Source organism: Lentinus tigrinus (genome assembly GCF_003813185.1).
Source record: "Lentinus tigrinus ALCF2SS1-7 unplaced genomic scaffold L226scaffold_11, whole genome shotgun sequence".
Taxonomy (NCBI): Eukaryota; Fungi; Basidiomycota; class Agaricomycetes; order Polyporales; family Polyporaceae; genus Lentinus; species Lentinus tigrinus.
Window position 1 is genome coordinate 830166 of NW_027137920.1, and position 15943 is coordinate 846108.

Below are 15943 nucleotides of genomic sequence, written 5' to 3' on the forward strand. Positions count from 1 at the left end.
GCTTGGTCAGCATGATTGCCTTGCACGAGGTGGTTTGTATCACTTGCAGAATTAGGCATACATTTCTTGCAGTCTACGAGGTCATACGGTCCGCGTGCGTATGCTTTGAGTCTGCGAGTCTGAGGCGCTCACCCCGTCCCGCTTTTCATACGCTGTGAATTCAGGTTCACTCTACCTCTGACATCAGGATCGACGTCCGGTCGGAGGTGCGACGGAGGCCGACCGTCCAAAATTGCCTGCTTGTTGGCGAACTTTGTCAATCACGATCAGCCGGCGGGAACTGCGCCACCATCGTGTACAGCTTGCGTGATGATCATGCTGTGCTCGCCAGTCTCTCACCTGATACCTTTTGAGGCAGACCATCAAATGATGCGTCCATGTCAGTGAGTACTCTCCCAGGCTGATACTTGTCCGAGCCTGAGGGTGACTGCGATAGCTGACCATTGTGCAGTACTGTATGTTGCAGAAAGGACAGCGTACGAGGGATATGATGAACTAGCTAGGTGTCGAAGAACCCATCAACTGTTACTACGTACTACGTGCCGCGTATGAACCAACGGAGTCCATCAAGTCTCTTCCAAGGTGGGACCTCAAGATCTGCCGATCCAGAATGAGATCGCAGCTAGTCTCAGGCCGGGCACCCTCTCTGTCCCCCCTGCCTTTCGCTTACACTTTCTTCCCCAAGGCTGACTGTTTGACTCTTTTCCCCTTCTGCCCTCCCTTCTCCTCGCCGCCTTGGGCTGCATGCCTTCCCTCACATCGTGCTCATGATGTTGCCCTCTACACTGTGGTTTCTCCTCTTGGTCTCGGTATTGTCCACGCTGGTTCGGGCACAGCGCACTTTCTTTCCGGCCAGCATACCTCTGTCTGTCCGCTCTCCCTATCATAACGTCTGGCTAATCAGCACGAATACCTCCGGACCACTCTCGAATTCATGGCCGCACTTCTGGGGACAGCAGGTGAGTCTCGCTATTTTATCTTTACGAGGCACGTCCCAAACATTGCGAGTGTAGTCGATCATGGGATGGGCGGGGAAGATTCGAGTGGATGGGACGACCTTTAGTTGGATGGGGCAAGACGGCATTGGCAACGGCACCGCGACCGTAACGGACATTGAAATCACTCCGACGCGGTCCATTTTCGTTATGCAAGCAGGCCCAATGAACCTCACGGTCACTTTCCTATCCCCCATTGAGGTATGCACCGAGTCTCCGGGACGCGTTAAACACGTGTTAACATACCAACTTCTACTTTCTGGCAGCCAGAAGACTGGGTCAAGCAATCGTTCCCCTTCTCGTACCTTTCCATCGAAGCAGCATCGTTAGACGGCGCATCGCACTCGGTGCAAGTGTACTCAGACATCAGCGGAGGTGAGTAGGAAACGAGTGCTTCGCTGTCCCTAGCTGAATGCCGGGCTCGATAGAATGGCTCTCTGGAAACAGGAGCAGTCCCATCTCGTGGAGGAACACACAGACTGGCAGTTCCATTTTCCATGAGCTCGAGCTCCAGACGCCCACCCCGAATGTCGAGATCGCCAACCAAGCGCAGGATGGCAAGGCATACTACGCGATGGCATCGGTGAGCCAGATAGATCGGAAGGAGTGCTAGACACGTCGGTCTTACCTAGAATCTCTGACTACTGTAGCGAACGGGTCTGACTTGGCAGATCGACACGGATACCAGTACCCGTAACCTCTTTGCAAGCCAGGGTTCGTTAGCCAACATTGAGAGCAACGCGTTCGGTCCGATCAACAGGTGTGTTCTGGTTCATTATTTCACTGACGTACACTCATGCGCGTCCCCAGCCCGTTCTTCGTGTTCGCGCTCGCAGTGGACCTCGGCACCATCACATCCACCTCGGACCCGGTGACATGGTGTGCGGGTTACGTTCGCGATCCAAGCGTGCAGTACACGACGGGCTCTGGTGAGACCCAGAACAGGCGACCGTACTTCTTCTCCAAGTACTCTGATATCAGTTCTGCTGTAAGCGGGGATCCGTGCTCACTACATATACTCCAGAGCTGAGCGCTGACGGGTGACCGTGACCCTGATAGATTGATGCGTTCACGACGGATTTCTCGGCCGCACACGACCGCGCCGTTGCCCTTGACCAGAAGATCATAGGCGACGCTGCGAAGATCTCGAGCGAATATGTGGACCTGGCCTCCCTCGGGGCGCGACAAACCTTTGGAGCACTGGATATCACTGTCCTTTCGGACGATAAGGGCAATGTGGACGCATCTGATGTCAAGATCTTCATGAAGGACGTCGGGACGTCATTGTGAGTATCGTTCCTGACAATCGCAATCCTTTCTTCCTCTCATACTTTGTACGAATAGGCGCGTGAATCCTGTGGAGCGGTTATACGCGGCTTTCCCGACCTACCTATACTTGAACGCTTCCTTCGGCGGCTCGTTACTCGCCCCTCTCCTCGAGTCTCAGGATGGTCTTACTGGACAACAGTATGCAGCTCAAGATCTTGGTGCGTTACCACTAGACGCAGCACGAGGCGAATTATTAACGTATAGCGGACGACTTCAGGCACTGGCTATCCGCTGGCGATTCTAACCCCCGGTACTCACTCGAAGGGCATTGAGCGTAAGTGCATAGATTGGATTGTATGCGCTAGATACTCATGACCATGCAGAGACTGGAAATATGCTCATCATGATGTACGCCCATGCACGCGTGTCTGGTGACGGAACGCTGCTGGCTCAACACGTACGCTCGGCCTCAATCACTACATCTTAGTCCTGACCTGTTCACAGTACAACCTCACGAAACGCTGGGCAGACTACCTAGTCAGCAATACCCTGACATTCGACGACCAGTATGCCAATCATCTCGTCGGATGTGCACTATCTGACCCTTTTCCGATAGGGCTTCGGCGGATGGTGAGACCAAGGCAAACATGACCAACCTCGCTCTCAAGGGCATCATTAGCGTGAAGGCTATGGCGGAGATCAGTCGGGCGGTCGGAAAGGACTCCGATGCACAAGAGTACGATGTACGTCTATCCCGCTTGCTAGCTTCATGTATCACAGAGACTGACGTACTTCTGCAGAGCCATGCTAGCGCACTCATCGGCTCATGGCTGTCTTTGGCAGAATCCAGTAGCCAGCAGCACCTCCTCGGAGTATATGGCGATCAGCAGTCGTGGGCACTGCTCTACAACATCTACGCTGATCTTCTCCTCGGAACGAACCTAATCCCTCAGTCTGTGAGTGTGGAGACATCCTTCATGGTGAAACCCTACTCACTGATAATCGCGGCTAGATTATCGAGGGCCAGACTCAGTTTTATGGGAGTCTCCTCACCACAGGTAGGCGCGAGATATCTTCTCCATTGAACTTGAGCTGAGCTGAGCTGACACTGCCGTAGCTCCTGTGTTCGGTCTTCCCATCGATAGCAGCGCCGGCCAACAAAGTAGCGCTGGTACGTGACTGGGGACTCTCAGGATCTGCAAAAACTCACGCACGGACTTGCTATTAGCTTGGAGTTTGCTCACCGCAGCCACCGTAACCGACGATGGTGTGCGCAACCAGCTCATCCAAGGCGTGTGGTCTAGGATATCCTCGAACACAACCCTGGGTGCCTTCCCGGATCAGTACAATGGTGCAACAGGTGCTATCCTGAGCGGCGCGCCGAGGTGAGCCGGCCATCATCGTTCGATTCGGGAGGGATGGCTGACAGATGACGGTCTCCAGCCCTGCCATTGGTGCCATGTTCTCGCATTTGGCTCTGACGTACGTTCCGCCCTTAGCCCTAACGACGGTGCCACATTGCCATGATGACTGAACTTGTCTCATTACGACAGCGTCCCGAACACGACCATCGTTGTTCCTGCAGACGCAACATCTAGTGGTTCCGGCAGCAACTCGAAATCGGGAGATGGGAAGAAGTCCAACATCGGTGCCATCGTAGGAGGCGTCGTCGGCGGTATTGCCGTGGTCGGACTTGGGATACTCGGGTTCTTCCTCTGGCGGAGAAGGCGCAACCCCCACGATGATTATGCCGAGAAGGTCGAGTTCGTGGACGAAATCCACCGACCATCACTGTCTCCATACAGCTACCCTCCCAACCAGGATGCAGTGCCGTTCCCGTATGACAGCACAGTTCCGCTGGCAGGACGTCCCTCAGGCTCCGACTTCGCCGGACAAAGCCAGTACACCGATCCCGGCGTCGCAGGGCTGGGGACGCCCTCCATTCCCGCAGCCCCGCGCTCGCCAAGCTCGCCAAGCACGAATTCCGGATACGCGCAGTTGGCGTATGACTCTCCAACGCCACAACCATTGTCACAAGCCGGGATATCGAAAGCGCGCGAGGCGGCACTCAACCGGCCTCAGCACCAATACACTTCTTCCATGTCGGCATCGTCTGCGACCGGCTCAGCAGCACCGACGGCGTCGAGCACAGATCCGCTGTCGCCCAGCTCTGGATCGCGGTCGGGAGTGGGGTCCTCGATATCGCCGACTGAGGTAGTGAGTCTGAGGGCGGAGGTGGAGAACTTGAGGAGAGTCATGCAGGAGATCCGGGCGGATCGATTCGAGCCACCGCCAGAGTACCAGGGCTAGTCCTCGGCCTTCTGCATACCCAAGTACATATATACTTACGGCGGCGAGAGGGAGTTCATCACACAGCCATCACTAGTTCCATCTGTCATCCATCCTGTTCGTTGCTCCGCACGAATACCCACCTGCGCCCCTCGTACATCTTCAGTTATTTTTGAGTGTGGATAGCTACATGATACGTACAGTGCTTGCACTTATTCAGTTCCCCTTTTTAGGCTCCGGCGCGTGCTATGTCGCATTGTATAGTATAGACTTTCTCCACTTGAGGAAGGACTAAGTACGTAGTACTACACTCGTTTCCTGTGTTGGTTCAGGAGGCGGCCCGCGGTCCTGCAAGCAGGTTCCGGACTGACTTTTCTGACACACTTTATAGTAACATCGATATTCGGCGTCGTGAATCGTCAATTTGAATATCTTCCGCGCGCAGAGTACTTAAGTGCTCCAGTAAGCGCCGGGTTCCATAAAGTTTGCTTCGCGCCTCCATTGACGTCCGGCGACAACTCTAACGGACTTGCCACTCGACGGTCTCGCGCGGACAGGGACATGTATTCATAATACAATGTCTTTCGGGCGACCGCCCATGTGGTCCGCCGAATAACAGTTTTTGGGAGTCCGAAACAGATGTCGAGCTTCCGACATCTGTCACCTGTGCGTCTTCCGTCTTCCTCATCTCGGAAGCCAGAACATCCGAACTCACCAACGCATGCTATGCTTAGGCCTGTTGTTGATATGAATTCGAGTCTGGACCTCGTCCGTCTTGCTGCGACAGCGTTCTGGCACGAAGGCGGCTGCGCGCGTGTGGCCCGGCGACGAACAGCTACTAGTGACAGCTACACGTATGTTTCCAACCACGTAGCTGTCGCAGGAGGAGTCTATATCACGTTCTTCCCGCGCGAACTCTGCTTGTCCATCCTTCCAGTGCAACGGACCTTCTCCACTTGGACCACCCTTCTGCCGCCGCCTGGACACATCTCCGACGAGGCATAGCCATTATCCCTGGCGCGGAATCACGCGTAGTCTATGATCTGAGTGTAAGGTTTGTGAGTGGCTTCTTCGGCAGTGCCCCAATGCTCACGCTTTCCTCAGATCTCGTCTCCCACCCTCCCCTGCACTGTCCCGCTTCACAGTCGTTCGTAGGACGCATCCTCCCTTCAGGCCTATGTTATGACTTCGATGCTCGGCTGGATTTTCCTGCTTGCTTTGCTTCTGTGTGCTGTCGCGGACGCTCAGCAATCCTTTTTCCCTGCCTCAATTCCTCTAGCAGTTCGTTCCCCACATTTCAGCGTATGGTATGACAGCCATCTAGGTGCGGCACCTCTGTCCAGCTCCTGGCCCAACTTTTGGAGTGGGGTGAGTCTCCTTGGACTTGCATATTACCCGGGATTGCATCAGTCTGAACTATTCGGGGCAGGCTATCATAGGCTGGGCAGGCCGGATGAGAGTCGACGGGGTCACATACTCGTGGATGGGGAGCGACCAAATCTGGAACAATACAGCGACCGTCGTCAGTACCCAGATAACACCAACGCGTTCTATCTTCGTCATGCAGGCAGGTCCCATGAATGTCACTGTCACTTTTCTGTCTCCGATCGAGGTGAGGTTACTGTTCGTGTCGTCTCTGTCTATCTGCTTTCTTACAGTCCAATGTTGTAGCCATCGGACTGGGTCAACCAGTCCATTCCATTCTCTTATGTCTCCGTCGAAGCCCAGTCTCTTGATGGAGCTGCCCACGACGTGCAGGTGTACTCCGACATCAGTTCCGGTAAATGACATTTCATGCTTCATAGCAAGCGTCGTTCCTTGATTTCCATCTCTCTACCAGAATTGGTCACCGGGATCAGACCTAGTGGAGGTAACGGTGGCGATCCAGTTAGCTGGCAGAGCAACCGTACCGCTCAAGCACTCTACCACGAGACCGAACCGGTCACTCTACGCCAATACACCGAGGTGTCGAATCAAGCACAAGACGGACGAGGGTATTATGCCATGGCATTGGTAGGATCTCACCCTCGTGATTTGATCCTGGCATTAAAATATTCTATCTGTAGAGCCCCAGCCTCACGTGGGAGATCGACACCGACGTCAATTGTAGACATCAATTCCTCAATTCTGGCAATATGACAAATACCCAAGTAGCTGCGTTTGGGCCCATGGGAAAGTGAGTACGCTCAGCTCCGGACTCCTGGTGTCGACTCATGCAAGGGAAAAGGCCTTGGTATGTGTTCGCCATCGCCATGGACCTCGGCAACATCCAGTCCACCTCATCTCCGGTGACATGGGCGATTGGTTACGTCCGGGATCCTGTTGTACCGTATACCACGTCTTCTGGCGCAACCGAGGTTCGCCGTCCATACTGGACAACGCGGTACTCAGACATCAGCGCTTTGGTGAGACCTAATATGCAGACAATGCGCTTACACTCCTGACCATCATGTCTTCAGATTGACGCATTTGTGGTCGACTATCCTGCCGCACATGACCGAGCCGTTGCGTTTGACGAGAAGGTCATGGGCGACGCTGCGAAGGTCTCCCCACAATATGTCGATCTCATCTCTCTGGTGACTCGGCAGGTCATGGCTGCGCTAGACATCACAGTTCTTGGAGGGTCCGGCAGCAATGGGCAGACTACGGACGTCAAGGCCTTCATGAGGGATACGGGATCGTCCACGTGTGTGCCATCCCCATGACTACCTTATACTGGACTGGCTCTGACAGTAGCTGCGCAGGCGAGTCAATCCGGTGGAAACTATGTTCGCTGCGTTTCCGACATACCTGTACCTCAATGCCTCCCTCGGAGGAGCGTTGCTGGCACCTCTACTAGAATCACAGGACAATCTATCCGGGCAGCCCTATGCCGCGCAGGACATAGGTGAGCGACGGAACCTACCTTTCCTCGACGACGTTACTGAGGCAGTGAATGCGCGACAGGTGGAAATTATCCTAACGCTACTGGCACTCGTGGAGCCCATCAGCAAGGTATCGAACGTAAGCGATATGGTATATCATGGGGGAGACGGTACTTATTGGATCCTGCAGAGTCTGGAAACATGCTGATCATGATGTATGCCCATGCAAGGGTATCCGGTGACGGGTCATTGCTGAGTACGCATGTACGTGGTTCGCAGTGGTGAGACAGATGCATAAACTCACGATGTCGCAGTACGACACAGCGAAACGTTGGGCAGACTATCTCGTCAACAACACCCTGACACCCCTCAATCAGTGCGTAGTAGTGTCTAGGGCAAGATATTGTGGCATACTCATCATACAATCCCAGGGACTCTGCAGACGGCCTGACCAATCCCAACATGACTAACCTTGCAATCAAGGGTATTATCGGTGTGAAAGCCATGGCAGAGATTAGTCGTGCCACGCAGCACGACTCTGACGCACAGCAGTACGATGTACGCATGTCAAGTTTCCTTCTCTGCGGGACTTGAACTCAATACGCTCCACAAGAGTCGAGCGACCGCCCTCGCGGGCTCATGGCTTTCCCTTGCAGAATCCAGTGATCAACAACACCTCCTGGGCCAGTATGGAGACCAATCATCAGCAGCGATGCTCTACAATATTTACGCGGACTTGCTGCTCGATACGGCCTTGGTACCCCAGGATGTAAGTCCGCGAGTCGTTGAGCATGTTCCCTCATCTCACCTGCCGTCCGTCATAGATTCTTGCCAAGCAGACCCAGTACTACAACAGTCTGCTGCAAACCGGTATGAATCCCATTCATTACTCGCATGTACGATGAGCTAACGTCACCTAGATGCCTCTCCGCTCGGTCTCTATATCGACAAAGTCCTGGGCAACACGGCAAGCTCCGGTATGCGTCAACCCGCCCGATTGTACTCACACTGACTCACTGATACCCTCCCGCCTCAGCATGGACGCTGTTCACTGCCGCCACCGTCACGGATGATGGAGTACGCAACCAGTTGGTACAATACGCCTGGGATAGGGCCTCCTTCAACAAGACATCGGGTCAATTCCCCGACGTATACAATGATGCCACAGGGGCCATCTCAAGCAGCCGTGGTGGTAATGCTGGGTAAGTCTCAATTCCGTGTGTTTTGCCTAAACTGATTTGATAACTCTCGGTCCTCAGCTCAGCCCTTGGTGCCATGTTTGCCCCGCTAGCCTTGACGTGAGCTGAAACATGCTGTTATGCACTATACTCAAGATTCGTGACTGATCCCAACACACAGCATGCCGAATACCACCATCACGGCTGACGGGGGTTCACCTCTGAATCCCTCTCCTAGTGGCGGGGTTCCTATCGGAAACAACGGAAGCAATGGAAGCAATGGCCGAACAAACGTCGGCGCGATTGTGGGCGGTGTAGTCGGAGGGGCCGCCTTCCTTGGGATTTTGGCAGGAGTCGGTATCTTCTTCTGGCGTAGAAGGCGGCAGCAAGCCTCCGCTTCCAATTATCACTACAAGGAGGACCTCTTGGAACATCCACACCCATATCAATACGAAGCGGCCTACGAGCAGGAGTACCAACCAAACCGATACACTGATACGAATACAGGGCGGGCGGACGCGGCGACACGCACCTCCCCTACAGACGCACCGTACACATCTCCCTATCCCGTCAGCTCCAAAGCTCGTGAGCGTGCGCGCGAGATGGAACAGCGTTACCCGCAATCTCCGTCTGGGACCACCAATCCAACCACGCCGGTGGCGCCGAGCAGTGAGATGATATCCTCGGGGTCCGAGGCGAGCAGTGGAGGGTTGGATGCGAACACTGTCTCGACGACGGACCTGCTGGGCCTGAGGACGGAGGTGGAGAACCTGAGGAGGGTGATGCAGGGCATCCGGGAGGAAAGACTGGATCCCCCGCCCCTATACGGGAACTAGGAAGACGCTTCGAATTTAGTCCCACATACGTATGCACCGTACTTTTCTTGGACTCGCGTTCATTGTTTTAACTACTGTCCACTCCCATGGTACCCACCGGACGACAGAACAAGTTGAGCATTGCAGGACTACCACGGTTGTGACAGAGATGTTCCTGGCCACGAGAAGTGGTCAGGTCTCCCTTAGCATAAAGTCGAATCATTTTGGGGTGGGAAAACTACCGCATTGGGTCGGTGAAACACGTTTCAGGTCGCCGGGGCGGGGATCTTGTTCCCATCACGGGGATGGCGAGCGGTCGGTCACGTGGGCATGGTTTGGGACACAACCGCCCTCTCCGGTGGTCTCTTCTGCGGGGCGTGCGGAAGCTTCGGTACGTGAAGTTCAGTGAGATACTCGATGACGACGGGTGTTCTGAAGAGTTCGTGAAGCCTAGCGTATCGGCATGTTCTCTCCTCCTTTGCATTAACTATTCCACAAGCATGGAACGCGTGATACATCTTTTGTACACTTCTGTATCGCGTAGTCAGAGCATCCGTCTCCAGCGCAACATGCGGTTGTGCGGTGAGCAGGTATCATGTAGTTGATGCTTATGTGCCTATCGTGTGTGCGCTGCAAGGATAGTGTGCCGCCACCATTGCCCGTTCGTTGTTGAGTGGCCGGTACGACTTTTCATGTTGCCTTGCAATGTTCGGGACCGCTCGCGTTAATCTGCACATTCTCACGGGGCGGGCCTCCATAGCATGTGCGGCTTCGAGCTCCTTTAACAACGACACACTTGTGGTGGTGATGGCCAAGAGATGCCTGAAGATCGCATCAATGCAGCAGCAGAGGAGGTTGCAGTAACGTGCCATGACAATATAGGCCTGTCGTGTGTATGGGGACTATGCGGGAGAAGGACGAGGAAGTCGCCACGTTCGTCTGCGCTTGGTACCGTTGTAGGTCTGATGCGGAGGAAGGCGCTGGCTAGGACAAGATTCGGCCGCCTCTTGAGGACCGTTGTCGTGGTCGGCACATTATTTTCGTGGGTGACGTCGTCGCGGATGTACTCCGACTTGCGCAGCATGAGGCGCGGATGTTCTCCAGTGCACCTTCGAAAAGTTTAACATCGAGCATTGTCTGTTTGACGTGGATGCTGAATTGTTACGGACGTGTGATTGGGACTCCGCCTGGAGAGGAACGGATTTTTGAGGCGCTTCAGAAAGCTGCAGTAGTGGTGAGCATGGTGGGTGCAGGCGGAGAAGCGATGGTCACGGGGTTGGAGGGCGCCTTATGATCAAGCACCTTCCGCGGATCGGGAGCCCTCTATCGACCCGTGTTGTCAATCAGAGTTATTCGATCACGGATTTCGATAGTGGTTTGTCGTAGTGTCGTAGAAGTGGACACCGCCTGCGTCCTGAACCGTATCTGTGCCAGTCGCAGTTCTGTGCTTCAAACCCGGTATGTTTATTGCATGATTGCGGTTGATGCTCACGGTGACCTTTGCAGTCGCTATCAAATACGAAGCATGAAACCAACGAGGCGTTCACGATCGCACTCGTAAGGGTGTGCTACAATTCTCAACGACCCAACACGTGCAGTCTTGGCCTCGAAGACAATTCGGCTATGGGTTCATACGGCATCGACACACCTCGAGGGAAGGCCGTAGCCCTCTAGCAATACAGCAATGTGTACTTGTGCTCTCGAGCTACGGCGTAGCATTCGAAGCTACGGTGAGTATTCAAAGCTACGGTGAGCATTCAAAGCTACGGTGAGCACCTAAATTAGCCACCGCTAAGGTATAAAACAACCCGCTCAGTACCCTGCGGCTGCACCACTTTCCTCTCGACGACATGCCTGGCAGGCGCGTCCACTTTGCCGACGAGACCGCCCCGCCCTCTGAGTCCCGCTCTGGCTCAACCCATCCAACTCCCACAGGGCATACACCGCGCAGACCACGACGACCGATGCGAGCAGGGGTCGCTGTTTCGCTGCCCGGACCATACCTTGGAACACCGCCTGCACAAATCATATTGCACCCGCTGCTCGCCGCAACTAACGGCGACGCTCCGCTTGACTGGGACATGTCGCTTCCGGCGGAGGCTTCACGCGTGCATCTCGCTCGCTATCCCCCTCAGCTCGTGGACACGGTGGTCTGCCAGCCGGCGACGAACCCTGCAATGCAGTGTGTCACCATCATCTGCACCCACCTCCCCTGGACGATCACCGTCACGCCGACCCCGAGCGCAACCTGGACTGCGCCCTACGTGACCGTCGGCGATGTCCTGCACACCCTCTACCATACGCTCCACCTCGGCGTGACAAGCGCCGAGCTTGGCGTGCTCGATGCACCTCGTCAACGACGGGTCACCGCCACGTACATCGGTCGCTACCGTCGTGTGGTCGATCCCTGCAAACGGGATTGGGAGAAGGCCAAGCGCATCAAGCGCATCGACTTCCTCTGTGACCGCCGTGCTTTCCTAGGCATCTTGCTTGTCGAGGGGGGTATCCCGTCTAGGGGACTCCCGCACGGTGCAGTATGGTTGCTACATACCCTGGCGGCTTGAGAGTCTGCTGCTCTCGTTTATACCCTTGCATCCGACAGGTATGTTGTTCGGTCCCTATTACAACTAGAGTTAACGTGCAGTCGTGTAGGCCCTGGTTCGTACACGGACTCATTCCGAGTCCGTCCGTTATCTTCCTAGATTACGATCCCGAAATGTATTGATGAATGTTCGCGACTGTTATACCGAGCTGTATCGATTTCCTACTACATCCTCTGGAACTTGAATGCTATTGACTGTATATCTCTGTACCCTGCACGACCGATCGCAATTGGCCAGCATTGAATGCGTCAGATAACCAACGAGTTGGTAAGGAAATTCTAATGGACGACGTCATTGGCGGCAAACGTCTATTTATACTTTAAGCCTAATCGTGGAAGGTCGTGCATTCACGTGTTGGAGATCGCTTGCGTAGGTTCGAGTCTGTAACGGTGACTTTTTTACTACCATTTTACTTGCCGCGATCCATGCTTAATGTCCTCGTCTTGCTATCGTTCTCGTTATGTTCATTCGCGCTTGCACTCGCATTCTCCCTGTCAGCTAGCCTGCAAGGGAATGAGTCATAACTTGACAACTTAGCTGTACGTTGCTTGAATGACTCCTTTAATTGCGTATGCTGATCGTATCGTACTTCTGAAATTCCTGTATCATGCCTGTCACGCCGGCACGCTTGGTCTTCTACAGCCACTAAGGCAGTCAAATGTTCCTTCTCCACACAAGTGGCGGGCTGCAGAGGAGAGATCGGAACACCATCTTCTCACTGGTCTTCCCTTGGTTCGCCCTGGCAAACATCTAGTTTACTTTCAGCATCGTCATCGACCTGCTTCCCGATCAAGGTATCGTCATATTCGGTGGCGTAACTGCGGTAAGTCTCATAACACGTCTGTCGTGGTTGGATGGTACCACTGACAGCCCTCTAGACGCACTGGGTCAATCTCGTTCTCAAGTGGATTTACCTTGGTTTTTTGGCGGTGCAGTTGGTCTTGCCGCTAGGTAACCGACTCAAGAATGATCGTACAATGTACAACATTAGGCTTTGGTGAGTTCGGAATGCACTAAGAATTGTATGTTTCGTGTTTCTCACTGTTTTCTCGCACGGTATAGGGCATTCTTGCTGTATACTTGCCGGTCTGGTCATTCTGGTTGACAGTCGTCGCGTTTAAGGTGGGATCCCTTCACATATCTATTCTCTTGCTATCCTCACACCAATTCCTGCGTTCAGAATATTCCCAACGAATTGAAGGGAGCTTCGACATCTGAGATCCTTCGGAAGATCTTCAAGCCGCGTATTGGTGCGCTGATTGCTGCTATGATGCCGACCTTCGATATCTGGTTGGCTGCTTGTCTCCTCTACGTAAGTTTCATCCCTTGCATTGCAGAGCTAATGTGCAGTCGTCTAACATGTGATGCAGCGTGACCCTTGGCACCTTGGGTTTAACATGATCCAGTACTTATATTTGGCTCCCTCGTTCACGAACGTCCTGAACGTATACGCCTTCTGCAACCTCCACCATGTTTCTTGGGGTACGAAGGGTTCGCACAAGGCGGACGGGCTATCGTCGGTATGGTCCAAGAAGACCAAGGACGCCGATCCTGCCTTCGTCAAGGACAGCACACGGAACACGGAGGACCTGGACCCGGCGTTCAAGGACACCGCCGCGCGTGCCCTCACGAAGCTCCAGACAAAGGACGAGATCGGAAAGCCGACCATGGCCGACGGGAATGAGACATTGGGCACGCGTCTTGTTGCGTTCTGGATGCTTAGCAATGCCGGTCTCGCCGTTGCGATCCTGAACCTGAACGGGTTGGGTTCCGGTAACAAGGAGACCGACAAAGGATTATCCACGCGTCCTCACGATATCTAGCCCGGTGGTAACAGCCAATCTCCATCCGGGTTTCACTGCACGGCTTGCTGCCACTATTTGCCTCCGGTCAGTGTCCCAAGGGATCAATCGATCTGCGTAGTGCGTATGCGTACTGTCCCGTCGAGGTTGACTGCTTTGTGAACGGTGCCATGAAAGAGGCCTCGACCACGTATGCGGGCATTTTCATTGATGCCACCAGCTGAGTTGAGATGGTGGTTGGGAGGCCGAGAACGGCGCGGACAAGGTCCCCGTCGTTGATTTCGTGGAGATGAATGCCAGTCGTATTGAACCGCGTGCGTCGTCTCCTAGTCGTTGTTCATGTACGAGTCACAAACAAAGGAATGGGTCTCTCCTGTTCCACGCTCGAGCCGCAGAAGCGGCACATTGGATCGCGGTGGTTGAGGCGGCCAGGACAAGTCGCCCACACACGTCCTGAAATGCCTCCTTTCGTGTGAGTCATCATCTGTGTTGTATAGCGTGATGTCCATGTTGCGCCGCACATGCGTTGGCCATGCGAAGAAAAGAAGCAATATTGTCTATTGACAAATTACGGATAGGGAGATGAGGATTTCGAGCTACGAGCGAGACAATGCGTAAGGCGGTGGTGCAGATCACAGCGGACATGTGATCTAACAGACACAGGATCGGATGCGTTTGTCACCTCATGAGACCCAAGCAGGTGCTGGGGAGTCTTCCAGCATTTCTCCCCGTACAGCACGTCCTATGTTCTCTCCAGGACGGCGCACTGTGTCCGTTTTACTGTCGGGTATCGATCCGGTGGCACGTGTGGGTTTGAGCACTTTACGTTGGAACGGAAACGTTCGTACACATTTGGGCGGGGAACGCGTTCTAGGTATAATACATTATCCGTGCAAATTGAGCCATGATGGGTTATATGTATGATGATCACCGACGGAGACGCCGATGGAACATTGCGATCCTTAGTGAAAAGAGCGGTTGGATCGGGTGGATGGTATGCGGATTGAGAGGTCCTCGACAGTTGCAAACCACGATGACGACAGCGGGGATAGGCTTTGGGACGGGACCGGGCGTCCTTTGCTGGTCGGCGACGCCGGAGTACGTTGGCATATCGGTGGCGTTCGCGAAGAAGACAGCGGGGCCGTAAAAATTCTTCGCGCCGCACCCGAGCGTCGCCAGAGCACGAGGGCGAGGCTAGGACGGTGGCAGCTGATCAGGGGCAGACGACGTCTGTGAGCGGACCTCAGAAGGGGCGGAGACCTGCGCGTGGAGCAGATCCTCCGCTTGGCAAAGACGGGTGTCCAGGGAATCATAGATGTCTTGGATGCGCTCTAGGTACTCTATGACAAGGGCAAAGTTGTCGTTGAGCTTGCGCACAAAGGCGGGCAGAGCGTGGTCGTCGGGGGTGGCTAGTTCCTCTGGAGAAAGGTTAACTACTACGATTGCGATCACCAGAACGTATGACGATTCACCTTTCAAGAAAGAGCAAGGGCGCTTGGCCTGGATACACGGGCGGCAGCTTTTGACCCGGCGGTCACATACACACTCAGTGGCCTGACCGGCACGGGCGCACGCCAGGCAGGTCTCTCCTTTGTTGCGCTTCTGTTTCTTGGCAGGAGGAGGGCGAGCCTTGGTTATGATGTTGGACTCATAGTCGCTTGAGTGTTCATCATAATCGATCTCCAGAACATCGTCCTCCTCCTCCTCCTCCTCCTCCTCCTGCTGGTAATCGGCGTCCTCATTGTTGTTGTTGTCGTCATCGTCGTCGCCGTCTTCGTCCCCGTCGCTGTCGCGGTCTTGCATGCGGCGCTTGGTGGATGATCGAGGAGACGGACGTAGGCGTGACTTTGGAGTACGGCGCTCACTGTCGGTCGCATCGATGTCGATGGGTTGCTTGACCGTAGCTATTTGCGACAGCACATCGTTAATGTGACGCACACACTCGCACAGAGGGAAGGGGACGTACCATGAGAGGGGACGCCGCGTCGAGATAGGGCCCAGCACGAGTGACCCGCGGATGTACCCGTTATCCGTACCCACGGGTTTTCAAAATCCAAAGCTCATACCCGCATCCTTACGGGTATGTTCCCACGGATTACCCATACCTGTGGGTATGATATTCGGATAC

At 54.5% G+C, this 15943-nt stretch overlaps 4 protein-coding genes across 4 annotated transcripts; 3 read left to right on the forward strand and 1 right to left on the reverse strand.

The window, feature by feature from the left end:
• The first annotated feature begins 336 nt into the window (after positions 1-336).
• On the forward strand, positions 337-4995 carry L226DRAFT_534905 (uncharacterized protein). The gene is made up of 19 exons (XM_067680775.1): positions 337-383; positions 452-959; positions 1014-1196; positions 1262-1370; positions 1424-1578; positions 1646-1755; positions 1806-1983; positions 2055-2281; positions 2340-2482; positions 2542-2598; positions 2648-2721; positions 2769-2830; positions 2881-3007; positions 3065-3220; positions 3277-3322; positions 3382-3435; positions 3493-3649; positions 3708-3746; positions 3818-4995. The coding sequence occupies exons 2-19, from the start codon at positions 771-773 to the stop codon at positions 4572-4574; spliced, it is 2823 nt and encodes a 940-aa protein (XP_067535913.1). The 5' UTR covers positions 337-383; positions 452-770; the 3' UTR covers positions 4575-4995.
• Positions 4996-5297: 302 nt separating this feature from the next.
• On the forward strand, positions 5298-9624 carry L226DRAFT_560384 (uncharacterized protein). The gene is made up of 20 exons (XM_067683361.1): positions 5298-5607; positions 5658-5921; positions 5983-6165; positions 6225-6333; positions 6394-6566; positions 6620-6729; positions 6781-6958; positions 7013-7239; positions 7298-7440; positions 7500-7556; positions 7608-7681; positions 7732-7793; positions 7849-7975; positions 8031-8186; positions 8242-8287; positions 8338-8394; positions 8454-8619; positions 8677-8715; positions 8777-9460; positions 9539-9624. Exons 2-19 carry the CDS (start codon positions 5736-5738, stop codon positions 9429-9431), a joined length of 2748 nt encoding a protein of 915 aa, XP_067535914.1. The 5' UTR covers positions 5298-5607; positions 5658-5735; the 3' UTR covers positions 9432-9460; positions 9539-9624.
• A 1636-nt stretch (positions 9625-11260) lies between these two features.
• L226DRAFT_545643 (uncharacterized protein) lies at positions 11261-11974 on the forward strand (the record flags this gene model as incomplete). Its single annotated transcript, XM_067682361.1, has 1 exon — positions 11261-11974. The coding sequence occupies one exon, from the start codon at positions 11261-11263 to the stop codon at positions 11972-11974; it is 714 nt and encodes a 237-aa protein (XP_067535915.1).
• Positions 11975-14637: 2663 nt separating this feature from the next.
• On the reverse strand, positions 14638-15618 carry L226DRAFT_523034 (uncharacterized protein; the record flags this gene model as incomplete). Its single annotated transcript, XM_067678796.1, has 4 exons — positions 14638-14685; positions 14845-15009; positions 15058-15315; positions 15358-15618. The coding sequence occupies 4 exons, from the start codon at positions 15616-15618 to the stop codon at positions 14638-14640; spliced, it is 732 nt and encodes a 243-aa protein (XP_067535916.1).
• Positions 15619-15943: the final 325 nt, after the last annotated feature.